Here is a 13,277-nt window from a genome sequence, read left to right as displayed (position 1 = left end):
CGCTTCTGGTGTGAGAGAATTGGCCATCTGCAAGGACGTTGCCCAGGGGACGCCCGGATGTTTTTGATGTTTTACCATCCTTGTAGGAGGCTTCTCTCATGTCCCCGCATGAGGAGCTGGAGCTGATAGAGGGAGCTCATCCATACCCTACCCAGATTCGAACCTGCAACTCTTCAACTTTGACTATAGCATAATGTAACTTCATTCTTCTTATGTTCCAATTAATAAGAATTCTATTTGTGAATTTATTTATTTAGTTAGTTATTTTATAAGCTTGACAGAGGAATATCTGAGATTTTTATGGTGGTGTGTGCGCTTGTGAGTTCTAAATCTTGTGGTTTTCTTTAAATATGAGAATCAGCATCATTAGGTAGACATTAACATCAATAGTGTCTTCATCCCAAATCAAGCCAGCTCACTGCTACCCTCTCCTGTTGGAAATGTAGAATCAATGTATTGTTGAAGGCTTTCATGGCCGCAATCACTGAATTGTTGTAGGTCTTTCAGGCTGTATTGCCATGTTTTAGAAGCATTCTCTCCTGACATTTCACCTGCATCTGTGACAAGTATCCTCTGAGGCGGTGAGGTTTGTGGAAACTAGAGAAATTGGGTTTATATATCTGTGAAAGCCACATCTAAAAATTGTGGGGCCATCAAATGCTAATCAAGGTAGCCAATTGAAACATTCACACCTAGCTCCAACAGACAAGAGTCCTTTCTCCCACCCTGGACCTTCCACCTCACAACCTCTGAAGAAGCTTGTCACAGATGCAGGCAAAAAGCCAGGAGAGAATGCTTCTAAAACAGTGGTTCCCAACCTTCCGAATGCCACAACCCCTTAATACAGTTCCTCATGTTGTTATGACCCACAACCACAACATTATTTTCGTTGCTACTTCACAACTGTAATTTTGCTACTGTTCTGAATCATAATGTAAATATCTGATATGCAGGATGTATTCTCATTCACTGGAACACATTGGGCACAAATACCCGATATGCTCAAATTTCAATGCTTGTGGGGTTGGGGGCGGGGGTGATTGATTTTGCCATTTGAGAGTTGTAGATGTTGGAATTTATAGTTCACCTACAACCAAAGAGCATTCTGAACTCCACCAATGATGGAATTGAACCAAACTTGGCACACAGAATTCTCATGACCAACAGCAAAAAAATGGAAGGCTTTGGTGGGCATTGACCTTGAATTTTGAAGTTGTAGTTCGCCTACATCCAGGGAGAATAGTGGACTCAAACAATAATGGATCAGGACCAAACTTGGCACGAATACTCAATATGCCCAAATGTGAACACTGGTAGATTTTGGGGAAAGTAGACCCTTCACATTTGGGAGTTGTAGTTGCTGGGATTTATAGTTCACCTACAATCAATGTACTAAAGCAGCAGAAGTCTTTCTTTAGAAGTCTTTAAAGAGGGAAAGGGATGATGATTATAATAATAATAATAGTAATAATAATAATAATAATAATAATAATCACTTTATTTATATTCCACCCTTCTCACCCCAAAGGGGACTCATACATGGCAAACATTCAGTGCCATTTGTATAGACAGTACACAGACAGACAGAACAGAAAGAGGTGTGTTGTTTCAATGCCATGGATGGTTGGGCTCGAGTCCACAGGGGTTGACAAAGAGTCATCAGGACTTCCTCATTCCAGCATTTTCTGATCTTCTTTTCTTTATAGCATTGTAAAACACCTTCCCCGCTTTTAGTGGTATCTAATTTCTCTAATTACAGCTAAAGCTGTTTTCGAAGTGCTTAGGTAAACAGTGAGCAGGGCTGACAGTTGGCTGCTCATGCCGACCCGGGGCTTCGAACTTGCAATCTTTCAGTTGATAGATCTTATAGTTGCTGATGATTTACCAGCTGTGGTAAACCTCTGGCACAGCTGGTAAATCATGCTTTTTTGTTCTTATGAACATCAGGACTAAAAGTAAACCCACTTCATGACAGGGATAATATGTTGGAGTATGAATTGCTAGAAAACCATGTAGGACCGAAATGTGGATATTTTTGGAAGAAGTAAGATCCGCAGCTACGGAAAACTGACTTTCAACCACTCTGACATATTTCCTCTATCTGGATGTGCCCAACAGTTTGCAGACTAATTCAAATAGCATTATTTAGCACTTAAACAGAAGAGCTCTAGGTAGCCCTTCAGGTTGCCTGCAGTACGATTGTAATGGTCCTTCATTCTCTCTCCAGCATCCTTATCCGACAGAGGACGAGAAGAGGCAAATAGCAGCACAGACCAACCTCACGCTCTTGCAAGTCAACAACTGGTGAGTGAAATCTTGATCTCCACCTTTTCAAACTGAATAGCACTCAAAGTAGAAAAAGCTGGTTTATCTGCAGAAGAGCAGCTGTTCGGATCACATTCCGACCCATATTATTGAATCACATTTCCATCTGTAAATGAACATTGGAATGGAATAAGCTTTGGAGAAATTTGCTTGTCTCGCATTAGCCTAATTGTCTACTTTGAAGTATACCATTTAAACCAGGCGTTCCTGACTATGCAGTTCAAAAGGCAGTTATCCTTTGACATTCAAGCTTTTGTGGCTGTGAAAAGAAATTCTCTAATCATGAAAATGTGGGTATGCAAAGATATGTTGGAATTTTATTTATTTATCGTGTCAGGAGCAACCAGACATTTGTATTACATTTTTAACAAAGCAAACCAACAAACAGACAAAACACAAAGTTTGCAAGCTTGGTAGTTGATTAAGTGTCCTTTGACCAGTATCTGGCCACTTGGAGTGCCTCTGGTGTTGCCACAAGGAAATCCTCTGTTGTGCATGTAGCAGGACTCAGGTTGCATTGCAGCAGGTGGTCAGTGGTTTGCTCTTCTCCACACTCGCATGTCGTGGATTCCACTTTGTGGCTCCATTTCTTGAGGTTGGCTCTGCCTCTCGTGGTGCCAGAGCGCAGTCTGTTCAGCGCCTTCCAAGTCGCCCAGTTTTCTGTGTGCGTCTCTCATTTGGTATCAGGCATTGATTGAGGCTCTGGGTTTGAGCCTGCCACTTTTGGACTCTCGCTTGCTGAGGTGTTCCAGCAAGTGTCTCTATAGATCTTTGAAAACTATTTATTGATTTAAGTCGTTGACATGCTGGCTGACACTCAAACAATGGATGAGCTGGAGATGTCACTGCCTTCGTCCTTTCACTATTTGTTGCTACTTCCTGGTGGATGTCAGGTGGTGCAATACCGGCTAGACAGTGTAGTTTCTCCAGTGGTGTAGGGCGCAGACACCCCGTGATCATGCGGCATGTCTCATTAAGAGCCACATCCACTGTTTTAGTGTGGTGAGATGTGTTCCACACCGGGCATGCATACTCAGCAGCAGAATAGCATAGCGCAAGGGCAGATGTCTGCGATGGAAAGCATCCTCACAACCACTGAGGATGCTTGCCATCAATGCAGGCAAAACATCAGGAGAGAATGCTTCTAGAACATGGCCATATAGCCCGAAAAATCTGCAACAACCCAGTGATTCCAGCCATGAAAGCCTTCGATAATCATTAACACACTCTTTCAAATTGAAATTTGAATTGCCACACACACAAAAGTCAGCTTTTTCAAAAAAAATTGCTCTCAAATTCAAAGATGTGAAATATTTTTAGGAAACTTAATTGGAAGGGATTTTTTCCCCCCAGCTGTAATTATTTCCCTCCATATTATGCCTTGGGGCAAGAGACACTGTTTATGCAGATCTTCAGAACACGATCAGTTCCAGATCTAACCACATGGAGGCATATTTGGAAAAGAAATGCACCTGTACAAAAACAAAACAAGGAAAAGGCACCTGTGGAAGTGTAAATAAATTCTGCCGCAGATATAATATGTGTGCCTTTATACATTGATGTAGACAATCAAAAATTGTAGAGGAGCGATCTTTCCACCAATGCTTCATTGTTATTGTTGTGCGTCTTCAAGCCATTTCTGACTTATGGTGACCCTAAGGCAATCCTGTCATGGAGTTTTCGTGGCTAGCTGTGTATCAATGCTATTGCTTCAATGCTAGTAGTGCCCTGATAAGTGCTCTGTAATTTCCAATTCCATGTTTTTAATGTGCTGTTTCTGCCTTGATGTACGCTGCAAATCATAGAATCCTAGAGTTGGAAGAGACCTCATGGGCCATCCAGTCCAACCCCCTGCCAAGAAGCAGGAATATTGTATTCAAAGCATCCCTGACAGATGGCCATCCAGCCTGTTTAAAAGTTTCCAAAGAAGGAGCCTCCACCATACTGCCCAGAGAGTTCCACTGCTGAACGGTTCTCACAGTCAGGAAGTTCTTCCTAATGTTCAGATGGAATCTCCTTTCTTGTAGTTTGAAGCCATTGTTCCACGTCCTAGTCTCCAAGGAAGCAGAAAACAAGCTTGCTCCCTCCTCGCTGTGGCTTCCTCTCACATATTTATACATGGCTATCATATCTCCTCTCAGCCTTCTCTTCTTCAGGCTAAACATGCCCAGATCCTTAAGCCGCTCCTCACAGGGCTTGTTCTCCAGATCCTTGATCATTTTAGTCGCCCTCCTCTGGACACATTCCAGCTTGTCAATATCTCTCTTGAATTGTGGTGCCCAGAATTGGACACAATATTCCAGGTGTGGTCTAACCAAAGCAGAATAGAGGGGTAGCATGACTTCCCTGGACCTAGACACTATGCTCCTATGGATGCAGGCCAAAATGCCATTGGCTTTTTTTGCCGCCACATCACATTGTTGGCTCATGTTTAACTTGTTGTCCACGAGGACTCCAAAATCTTTTTCACACGTACTGCTCTCAAACCATGCATCCCCCATTCTGTATCTTTCCATTTCAGACATCCACATTGAAGTTCTGCGTTTTCTGAATACCTGCCCTTCAGCCAACTTTGAACTGGGTTATGTGGTCTGTGTAGATCTGTGGTACTCAACTATCAGTCCTCAGATGTTTTGACCTACAACTCCCAGAAATCCCAGCCAGTTTACCAGCTGTTAGGATTTCTGGGAATTAAAGGCCAAAACATCCAGGGACCCACAGTTTGGGAACCATTGGTGTAGATGGTCCTGAGAGACTATGGTTTGTCCAAGATCACCCAGTGGGTTTCCATAATAATTGGAACCCAAAACTCAAAACACTATAGCATGCTGGCTTTCCTAGTGCTTGTAGAAATTTAGAATCGTACAGTTGGAGGAAACCACAAGAGCAATCCATGCTTACAAGATTTTTTGATTTTTTGATTTTTTATTTATTTTATTTATTTACAGTATTTATATTCTGCCCTTCTCACCCCGCAGGGGACTCAGGGCGGATTACGCTGTATATATACATGGTAAACATTCAATGCCATAGACACACAATATATATAGACAGACACACAGAGGCGATTTAACATTCCAGCTTTTTTCATGAGGATGTTCTGGCCACCAGGGAGACTGTTGCTTCACTGTCCATTTGTGACACTGATGAAGTACTTCCTCATCCTTTGCATGCTTGCTGGAGATTTTTATGACATCGTAAATGAGCCTCCACATACAAGCGGTACCTAAATTTCCTACTTGACAGATGCAACTGTCTTTTGATCTGCAGAGGTTGACTGCAAGCTAAACAAATTGGTTGGAAGCTAACTCCGACCCAAGCTGGCTTCGAACCCATGACCTTTTGGTCAGTAGTGATCTTAATGCAGCTGACTCCCAGCCAGCTGTGCCACAGAGGTCCAAGAAAATGCCTTTTTCCTGGGACACAACTTTTGAAACATCACCACATTGAGCTGCTTTGAGGCCCCTTCTACACTGCCATATAAAATCCAGATTATCTGCTTTGAACTGGATTGTATGGCAGTGTAGACTCATGTAATCCAGTTCAAAGGGGATAATGTGGATTATACCGGGTCCTAGAGAAGTGCACTTGGAAAGTACCAGACTCAGGGCTTTTTCTATTTCTGCCCCTGCCTTGTGGAATTCCTTGCCACCCTACATGAGAGCCATGCGTGACTTAGGACCTTTCACTCTAGCACTTAAGACCTGGCTTTTTATTAGAGCATTCGATCTCTGTTAATTTTTAATTTCTGTATGTATAGAGGGCGATTAATAAGTAATTAAATATGATGATGATGATTATCTGATTTGATAATCTGGATTATATGGCAGTATAGAAGGGGCCCAAGACTCTCTTAAAAGAGGAAAAACTGAGATATAACTATATTAATAGATTAAGAAAGAGATTACTAATAAATAATTTCCAGACACTGATTGGTTACCCTATATATAATAGATCAGAAGTGAAGTGTGGCATAAAGAGGTGTGGATTACATGAAGACATTGTTAGGGCATGTAAAAATCAGTTGGTGTGTTAACTGAAAATGCAAAGCACGAAGCTGATTGGTTGGGCCACATCCGGGGAGCAAGCTGAGCCTGGGAGTTTTGACTACAGTTACATATTTTATACTTAGCTGTGCAAGAGCTTGCAGAGAAAGAGAGAGAGTTCTTGCTTCATGAGCTGCTAGAAGGAAATTTTCCACATGGACACCGAAAGGCCATTTGAATCTCTCTAAAATGACATTGTGTGAATCAATGCAACTGTTCACATGATTGCATTAAACTTGTACTTTACTGATGATCTGTGTGGCATATTTTCTTTGGCAAGACAGGGTGTGGGCTGATAAAACGTGAACTATGTGTGATTTTAATTATGCCACAGACATAAATTGATACTGTATCTGAATTCTATCCCATATCTCTAGTACTGATTAATATGAGCAATTACAAATAGAAAAATGGTAGAGTTGTTTTTAAAATCAAAATTATGGAACAACCTATTAAGCAAGTCTGAAGTGAAAAGAAATGCACCCATTTCCTTCTCTTCCCACCCCTTGCAAAGGTTCATCAATGCCCGGAGACGTATCCTGCAGCCGATGCTTGATGCAAGCAATCCAGACCCAACTCCCAAAGCCAAGAAGATCAAATCCCAACACCGACCAACACAGAGGTTCTGGCCCAACTCCATTGCAGCCGGAGTGCTGCAGCAACAAGGAGGCAACCCTGGCACAAACCCTGATGGTAAGAACCAGTCGCTTGAAAAGGCTCAAGATACACACATCAGTTTTCCCTCTTTTTCCAAAATCAATGGAAGGAAGAGAAGGCACACCCCTTAGCTGCCACTGCAATTTGCTTCCACACATAGAAACATAGTGCTAAATGCAGCAAGGACTGCAAAAACAAAGGCTGCATATGGTGGGGATTCATCCTCAAATATTTCAGCTTTGCAAAGTTAAATAATTATAGTAATTTTCTACCTTGTAGTGGAAAAAATGACCTATCCTCAGGATTCCCCCTCTATTAAAATATTCTGAAGTGTTGTGAAGGCGGTCCTGATGTCATGTAATGATCGTGGTACCCCCAAAACCACGTCTAGCACCCTTCCTCCAGCAAGTGGCAATGTGCTAAGGAGTTGTGGCAGGATCCTGCAGGAGTCCCTGCTTTTTCTTATTACAATGTGTCCCTGCAGAACGGTGTACAGGGTGAAAGACAAATTGTGAAAAAACTGCCCTCCTCTCCTTTCTATTTTGGAGGAGATTTGGGCAAGCTGGTTTTTCTGGGGAAACGTTTCCTGTTGGGTTTGGGAGGCTCCAGACAATCAATATTATTTACAGTAGCAACCTTTCATTGTCAGTGGTCTCTTAGAACAGTAGTTCTCAACCTGTGGGTCCCCTGATGTTTTGGCCTTCAACTTCCAGAAATCCTAACAGCTGGTAAACTGCCCTGAGTCGCCTGAGGGCTGAGAAGGGCGGTATACAAATATAGTAAATAAATAAATAAGAAACTACCTGGGATTTCTGGGAATTGTAGGCCAAAACACCTGGGAACCCACAGGTTGAAAACCACTGTCTTAGAAGATTCTAAGGCAGCATTTCTCAACCTGGGGGCCGGGACCCCTGCAGGGGTCATGAGGGGTTGTCAGGTGTCACCAAAGACTATCAGAAAGCACAGTATTTTCTGTTGGTCATGGGGGTTCTGTGTGCCAAGTTTGGCCCAATTCTATCATTGAAGGAGTTCAGAATGCTCTTTGATTGCAGGTGAACTATAAATCCCAACAACTAGAACTTCCAGATGACAAGGTCTGTTTTCCCCAAACTCCACTGGTGTTCACATTTGGGCATATTCAGTATTCATGCCAAGTTTGGTCCAGATCCATCATTGTTTGAGTCCACAGTGCTCTCTGGGTATAGATGAACTACAACTCCAAAACTCAAAGTCAATGCTCACCAGACCCTTCCAGTATTTTCTGTTGGTCATGGGAGTTCTGTGTGCCAAGACTGGTTCGATTCCATCATTGATGGAGTTCAGAATGCTCTTTGATTGTAGATGAATGATAAATCCCAGCCACTACAACTCCCAAATGACAAAATCAATCCCATCCCCAACCCCACCATTATTCAAATTTGGGCGTATCGAGTACTTGTGCCAAATTTGGTCCAGTGAATGAAAATACATCCTACATATCAGATATTTATTTATTTATTTATTTAATTTATTGACCGTATTTATATTCCGCCCTTCTCACCCTACAGATGACTCAGGGCAGATTACAATGTACATATACATGGCAAACATTCAATGTCATAGACACACAACATATATAGACAGACAGAGAGGCAATTTAACATTCCACCTTTTTTTTCATGAGGGTATTCTGGCCACCATAGAATCATAGAATCATAGAATCATAGAGTTGGAAGAGACCTCATGGGCCATCCAGTCCAACCCCCTGCCAAGAAGCAGGAATATTGCATTCAAATCACCCCTGACAAATGGCCATCCAGCCTCTGCTTAAAAGCTTCCAATGAAGGAGCCTCCACCACACTCCGGGGCAGAGAGTTCCACTGCTGAACGGCTCTCACAGTCAGGAAGTTTTTCCTAATGTTCAGATGGAATCTCCTCTCTTGTAGTTTGAAGCCATTGTTCCGCGTCCTAGTCTCCAAGGAAGCAGAAAACAAGCTTGCTCCCTCCTCCCTGTGGTTTCCTCTCACATATTTATACATGGCTATCATATCTCCTCTCAGCCTTCTCTTCTTCAGGCTAAACATGCCCAGTTCCCTAAGCCGCTCCTCATAGGGCTTGTTCTCCAGACCCTTGATCATTTTAGTCGCCCTCCTCTGGACACATTCCAGCTTGTCAATATCTCTCTTGAATTGTGGTGCCCAGAATTGGACACAATATTCCAGATGTGGTCTAACCAAAGCAGAATAGAGGGGTAGCATTACTTCCTTAGATCTAGACACTATGCTCCTATTGATGCAGGCCAAAATCCCATTGGCTTTTTTTGCCGCCACATCACATTGTTGGCTCATGTTTAACTTGTTGTCCACGAGGACTCCAAGATCTTTTTCACACGTACTGCTCTCGAGCCAGGCGTCCCCCATTCTGTATCTTTGCATTTCATTTTTTCTGCCAAAGTGGAGTATCTTGCATTTGTCACTGTTGAACTTCATTTTGTTAGTTTTGGCCCATCTCTCTAATCTGTCAAGATCGTTTTGAATTCTGCTCCTGTCCTCTGGACTATTGGCTATCCCTCCCAATTTGGTGTCGTCTGCAAACTTGATGATCATGCCTTCTAGCCCTTCATCTAAGTCACCAGGGGAGCTGTTGCTTCACAGTCCATTTGTGACACTGATGAAGTACTTCTTCATTGTTTGCAGGCTTGCTGGAGATTTTTATGGCATTGTAAATTAGTTAAATTAACCTCCCCGCTTAGGTGGTACCTAAATTTCCTATTTGACAGATGCAACTATCTTTCGAACTGCAAAGGTTAACAGCAAGCTACATAAATTGGTCAGACACTTACTCCGACCTGGGCTGGCTTCAAACTCATGACCTTTCGGTCAGTAGTGATCCTAATGCAACTGATTCCCAGCCAGCTGCACCACAGTTATGATTCATAATAGTTGCAAAATTACAGATATGAAGTAGCAACTAAAATAATGTTATGGTTGGGGGTCACCACAACATGAGGAACTGTATTAAGGCGTTGCAGCAATAGGAAGGTTGAGAACCATTGTTCTAATTATTAACTTATTATTAACTTTATTTGTACCCCGCTAGCATCTCCTGAAGGACTCGATGCGGCTTACAAAGGCCAAGGCCTCAAACACAACATAACAATACAAACCTAAAGCAAATTAAAAACAATTAAAGCAATATTAAACAGAAAAACAACAAGCAATAAACAATACACCAAGACACAATAAAACTGGGCCGGGCCAGAGTAATGGGTACAGAATTAAAAGTGCTGATGTGACAGATGATATGTAAGGATTATAGGGTAAGTGCAGTGTGCAGAGTGCAGCAATCTTAGTTCTAATAAAGTGCTTCTGGGACTTGGTATTGGAGATTTCCTATTCTGGGAAGGCACATCGGAACAGCCAGGTCTTCAAGTTCTTTCTGAAGACTGCCAATGTAGAGGCCTGTCTAAGATCTTTGGGGAGGGTGTTCCAGAGTCGGGGGGCCACCACGGAAAAGACCCTATCTCGTGTCCCCACCAAACGCGCTTGCGACGCAGGCAGGATCACGAGCAGGGCCTCTCCAGATGAACGAAGTGAACACGTGGGTTCGTAGACGGAGATGCGGTCACACAGGTAGGGTGGTCCCAAACCGTTCAGGGCTATACGGATTCCTTAGAACAATCCTGACATCCTTCAGATCACAGTTGGAAAACATCTGGCCTAAAGAATGGCTTGTACTAGCTCCAAACTTGAGTTAGACTTGGATGAGAGCTGCATTATTGGGATAGTTTTGTCCAAATTCCTCATGGATGTGTATTTCAGCCTCTGCCCAGATCAGTTCTCGCAACAGTCCTTTTCGTATTGCACTCGCGCCGGTAAGTGGAGTTCTGAGTGAGCCATGACACCAGCTGTTTGCTTTCCTTCCTAGGCTCTATAAATATGGACAACCTCCAATCCCTCTCTTCCGATAATGCTACCATTGCTATGCAGCAGGCCATGATGGCAGCTCACGATGACTCACTTGACGGGACAGATGAGGAGGAGGATGAAATGGAGGAAGAAGAGGAGGAAGAGGAGGAGGAGGAGGAGGATCTGGAGGAGGATGCTGAGGAGCTCCAGACAACAAATGTTAGCGACCTTGGCTTGGAGCACAGTGACTCCCTGGAGTAGAGTCGATGGTGGAGCAGTTTGATTGGCTTGCCAAAACTATTGGCCTAAGGAATTGTAGAGAGAGCCTGAACTTGAACATACAAGCCCCACGTCCCTTTATATAGAATTAATTCAGCAACAATATCTTTACCGAGTGTCCTGCTTACCTGGTCTCAATTGCAGGAATGGACATAGCTGCACATTGAGGAGCCCTTGCCAAATGTGCAAACCAGTTATTTAAGTGAAGGACACATGTTTACAAGGCACATATTGTGGCCAGTTCTCCCCCCCTCCAAACCCCTTTGTTTTTGATAATAATAACAACAACCGAATTGTTTTTAGGGTAAGCTGTTTTCTGTATGACTGAATGTTTTATGGATGTTCTGATGCAATGCCTTTTTGTGACATGCAGTCGAGAGGCAAAGTCTGTTTTCATTTTCACTGCTTTTATGAGAGATTTATAGATGCAAAAAAAGAGAGAGAGAAGAGATCGATGGTTTTTACAACAAAAACGTAAAAAAAAGACTGCAATGATTATAAATATTTACATGTAGAAAAAAAAAGAGTTTGCAAATTTGGGAGACAAAAAATAGCAATGAACAGTGAGAAAGTTTAATGCTGGACCCAAATTGACTCATAGCTGTTTCTGCAGAACTGGGTTCCAAGTCTTTGCGATTTTTTTTGGTTCCAGATCCCAAGAAATACAGAAAAGCCACAATTCTTCATAGTTAATGTGACAAATAAATTCTGCACTGCAACATGAACCATTCTTAGAGAGGAAACTGGGAAGTTTAACCTTCTGAATGGGGTGTTTGTTTTGTTTTTCATGTTGAGAAACTGCAAGTTGCTTCTAGTGTGAGAGAATTGGCCGTCTGCAAAGACGTTGCCCAGGGGACGCTCGGATGTTTTGATGATTTACCACCCTAGTGGGAGGCTTCTCTTATGTCTCTGCATGGGAAGCTGGAGCTGACAGAGGGAGCTCATCCGTGCTCTCCCTGGATTCGAACCTCCAATCTGTCGGTCTTCAGTCTTGCCGGCACAAGGGTTTAACCCATTGCATCACTGGGGGCTCCAATGCAGTGTCTTAACTGCTTCAAGAGGTAGCTTCAGCTAATCCAGTAAGAATACCCCTGAATAATTATGTTAATTGTTTAGAGGATTATACACTAAGAAGAAATGATTAATGGCTTTCCGCATTGGTTGAATATGAACTGGCTCAGGTTTCCAAATGTTTGCACAAGCAAAGTGAAAAAAAATCCTTACAGCGAGTTCACAGATTTCCAAGGAAAGGGGGAAAAGGTATTCCGAAGCTCAGAGGAATTGCTGTCCAGATGGTGAGATCAATGCCCTTTCCACAATCTGATTTTCTCAGAACTCCTCACCTGCCACCTGTCACCTCTAAATGAAAAGGCTTCCAAAGAACCAAATTCTTTGTTGTGTTTTATACATTCAGAATAAGAACAGAAAATCTTCAGCAGTCCCCCTTTCACCTCCAAACACCTTTTATTTGGAGGGCCAAGGGCATAGCGACAGTTAGCAATGGAGGTCGCTTTTATGTCCTTCCTTGCCGGATCTTGAGCCAATTGCACCCAACAGCTCATTACTCAGCTTGTGTGATATTTGCCATCCTGCTTATGTTTCTTTAAAAACCCAAGTTTAGCCTCGTGCGGGGGAGGCATCCACCAATCCATGTAGTGAACTGCTGTGCATGAACAGCTTACCTTGTGATGACACTTTAATGCGGCTTCCATGTGTCAGGTGTAATGTCAACACTAGCCTTAAGAATGCATTTTTGTTTCTTAAGGTAGTTCTTCAGACTCACATATTGACCCCTTTTGATTGTTTTAAATGCTAGAATGGTAGCTATTGGCCAGGGTCCGTTAAGCACACTGATTTTGTGGGTCCCTACCAACATATTTAGGCCATTTTCCGAGGGGGAGGGTGTTATAATTGGGAATAATAGCTGCGGCTCCATCCCACTTGCAAGTGGCAAGTTTTTGATGTGGACCCAGGCATGTTCTGGTTGCTCTTGTAACACCAAGGAAAGGAAGAGCTGTCTGCTCCCTCCATAAATCTCTCCCTTCCTTGGGAAAAGGTGGCAGCACTTGCAAGCCCCCTCTCC

At 42.9% G+C, this 13,277-nt stretch overlaps 1 protein-coding gene across 2 annotated transcripts in view; it reads left to right on the top strand.

Moving 5' to 3' along the window:
* Positions 1–12,582, top strand: part of PKNOX2 (PBX/knotted 1 homeobox 2) — a 475,342-nt gene extending 462,760 nt beyond the window's left edge. For both annotated transcript variants that reach the window (XM_060786950.2, XM_060786949.2), the window contains 3 exons: positions 2,228–2,304; positions 6,886–7,064; positions 10,935–12,582. In XM_060786950.2, the coding sequence (XP_060642933.1) occupies positions 2,228–2,304; positions 6,886–7,064; positions 10,935–11,176 (498 nt within the window). In that variant the 3' untranslated portion in view covers positions 11,177–12,582. The remainder of the gene's footprint in view (positions 1–2,227; positions 2,305–6,885; positions 7,065–10,934) is intronic.
* Positions 12,583–13,277: the final 695 nt, after the last annotated feature.

Source organism: Anolis sagrei, chromosome 7, assembly GCF_037176765.1.
Source record: "Anolis sagrei isolate rAnoSag1 chromosome 7, rAnoSag1.mat, whole genome shotgun sequence".
In the NCBI taxonomy this organism is placed as follows: domain Eukaryota; kingdom Metazoa; phylum Chordata; class Lepidosauria; order Squamata; family Dactyloidae; genus Anolis; species Anolis sagrei.
The sequence above is the reverse complement of the archived record's forward strand: the minus strand, read 5'-3'. Positions and strand labels throughout refer to the sequence as shown.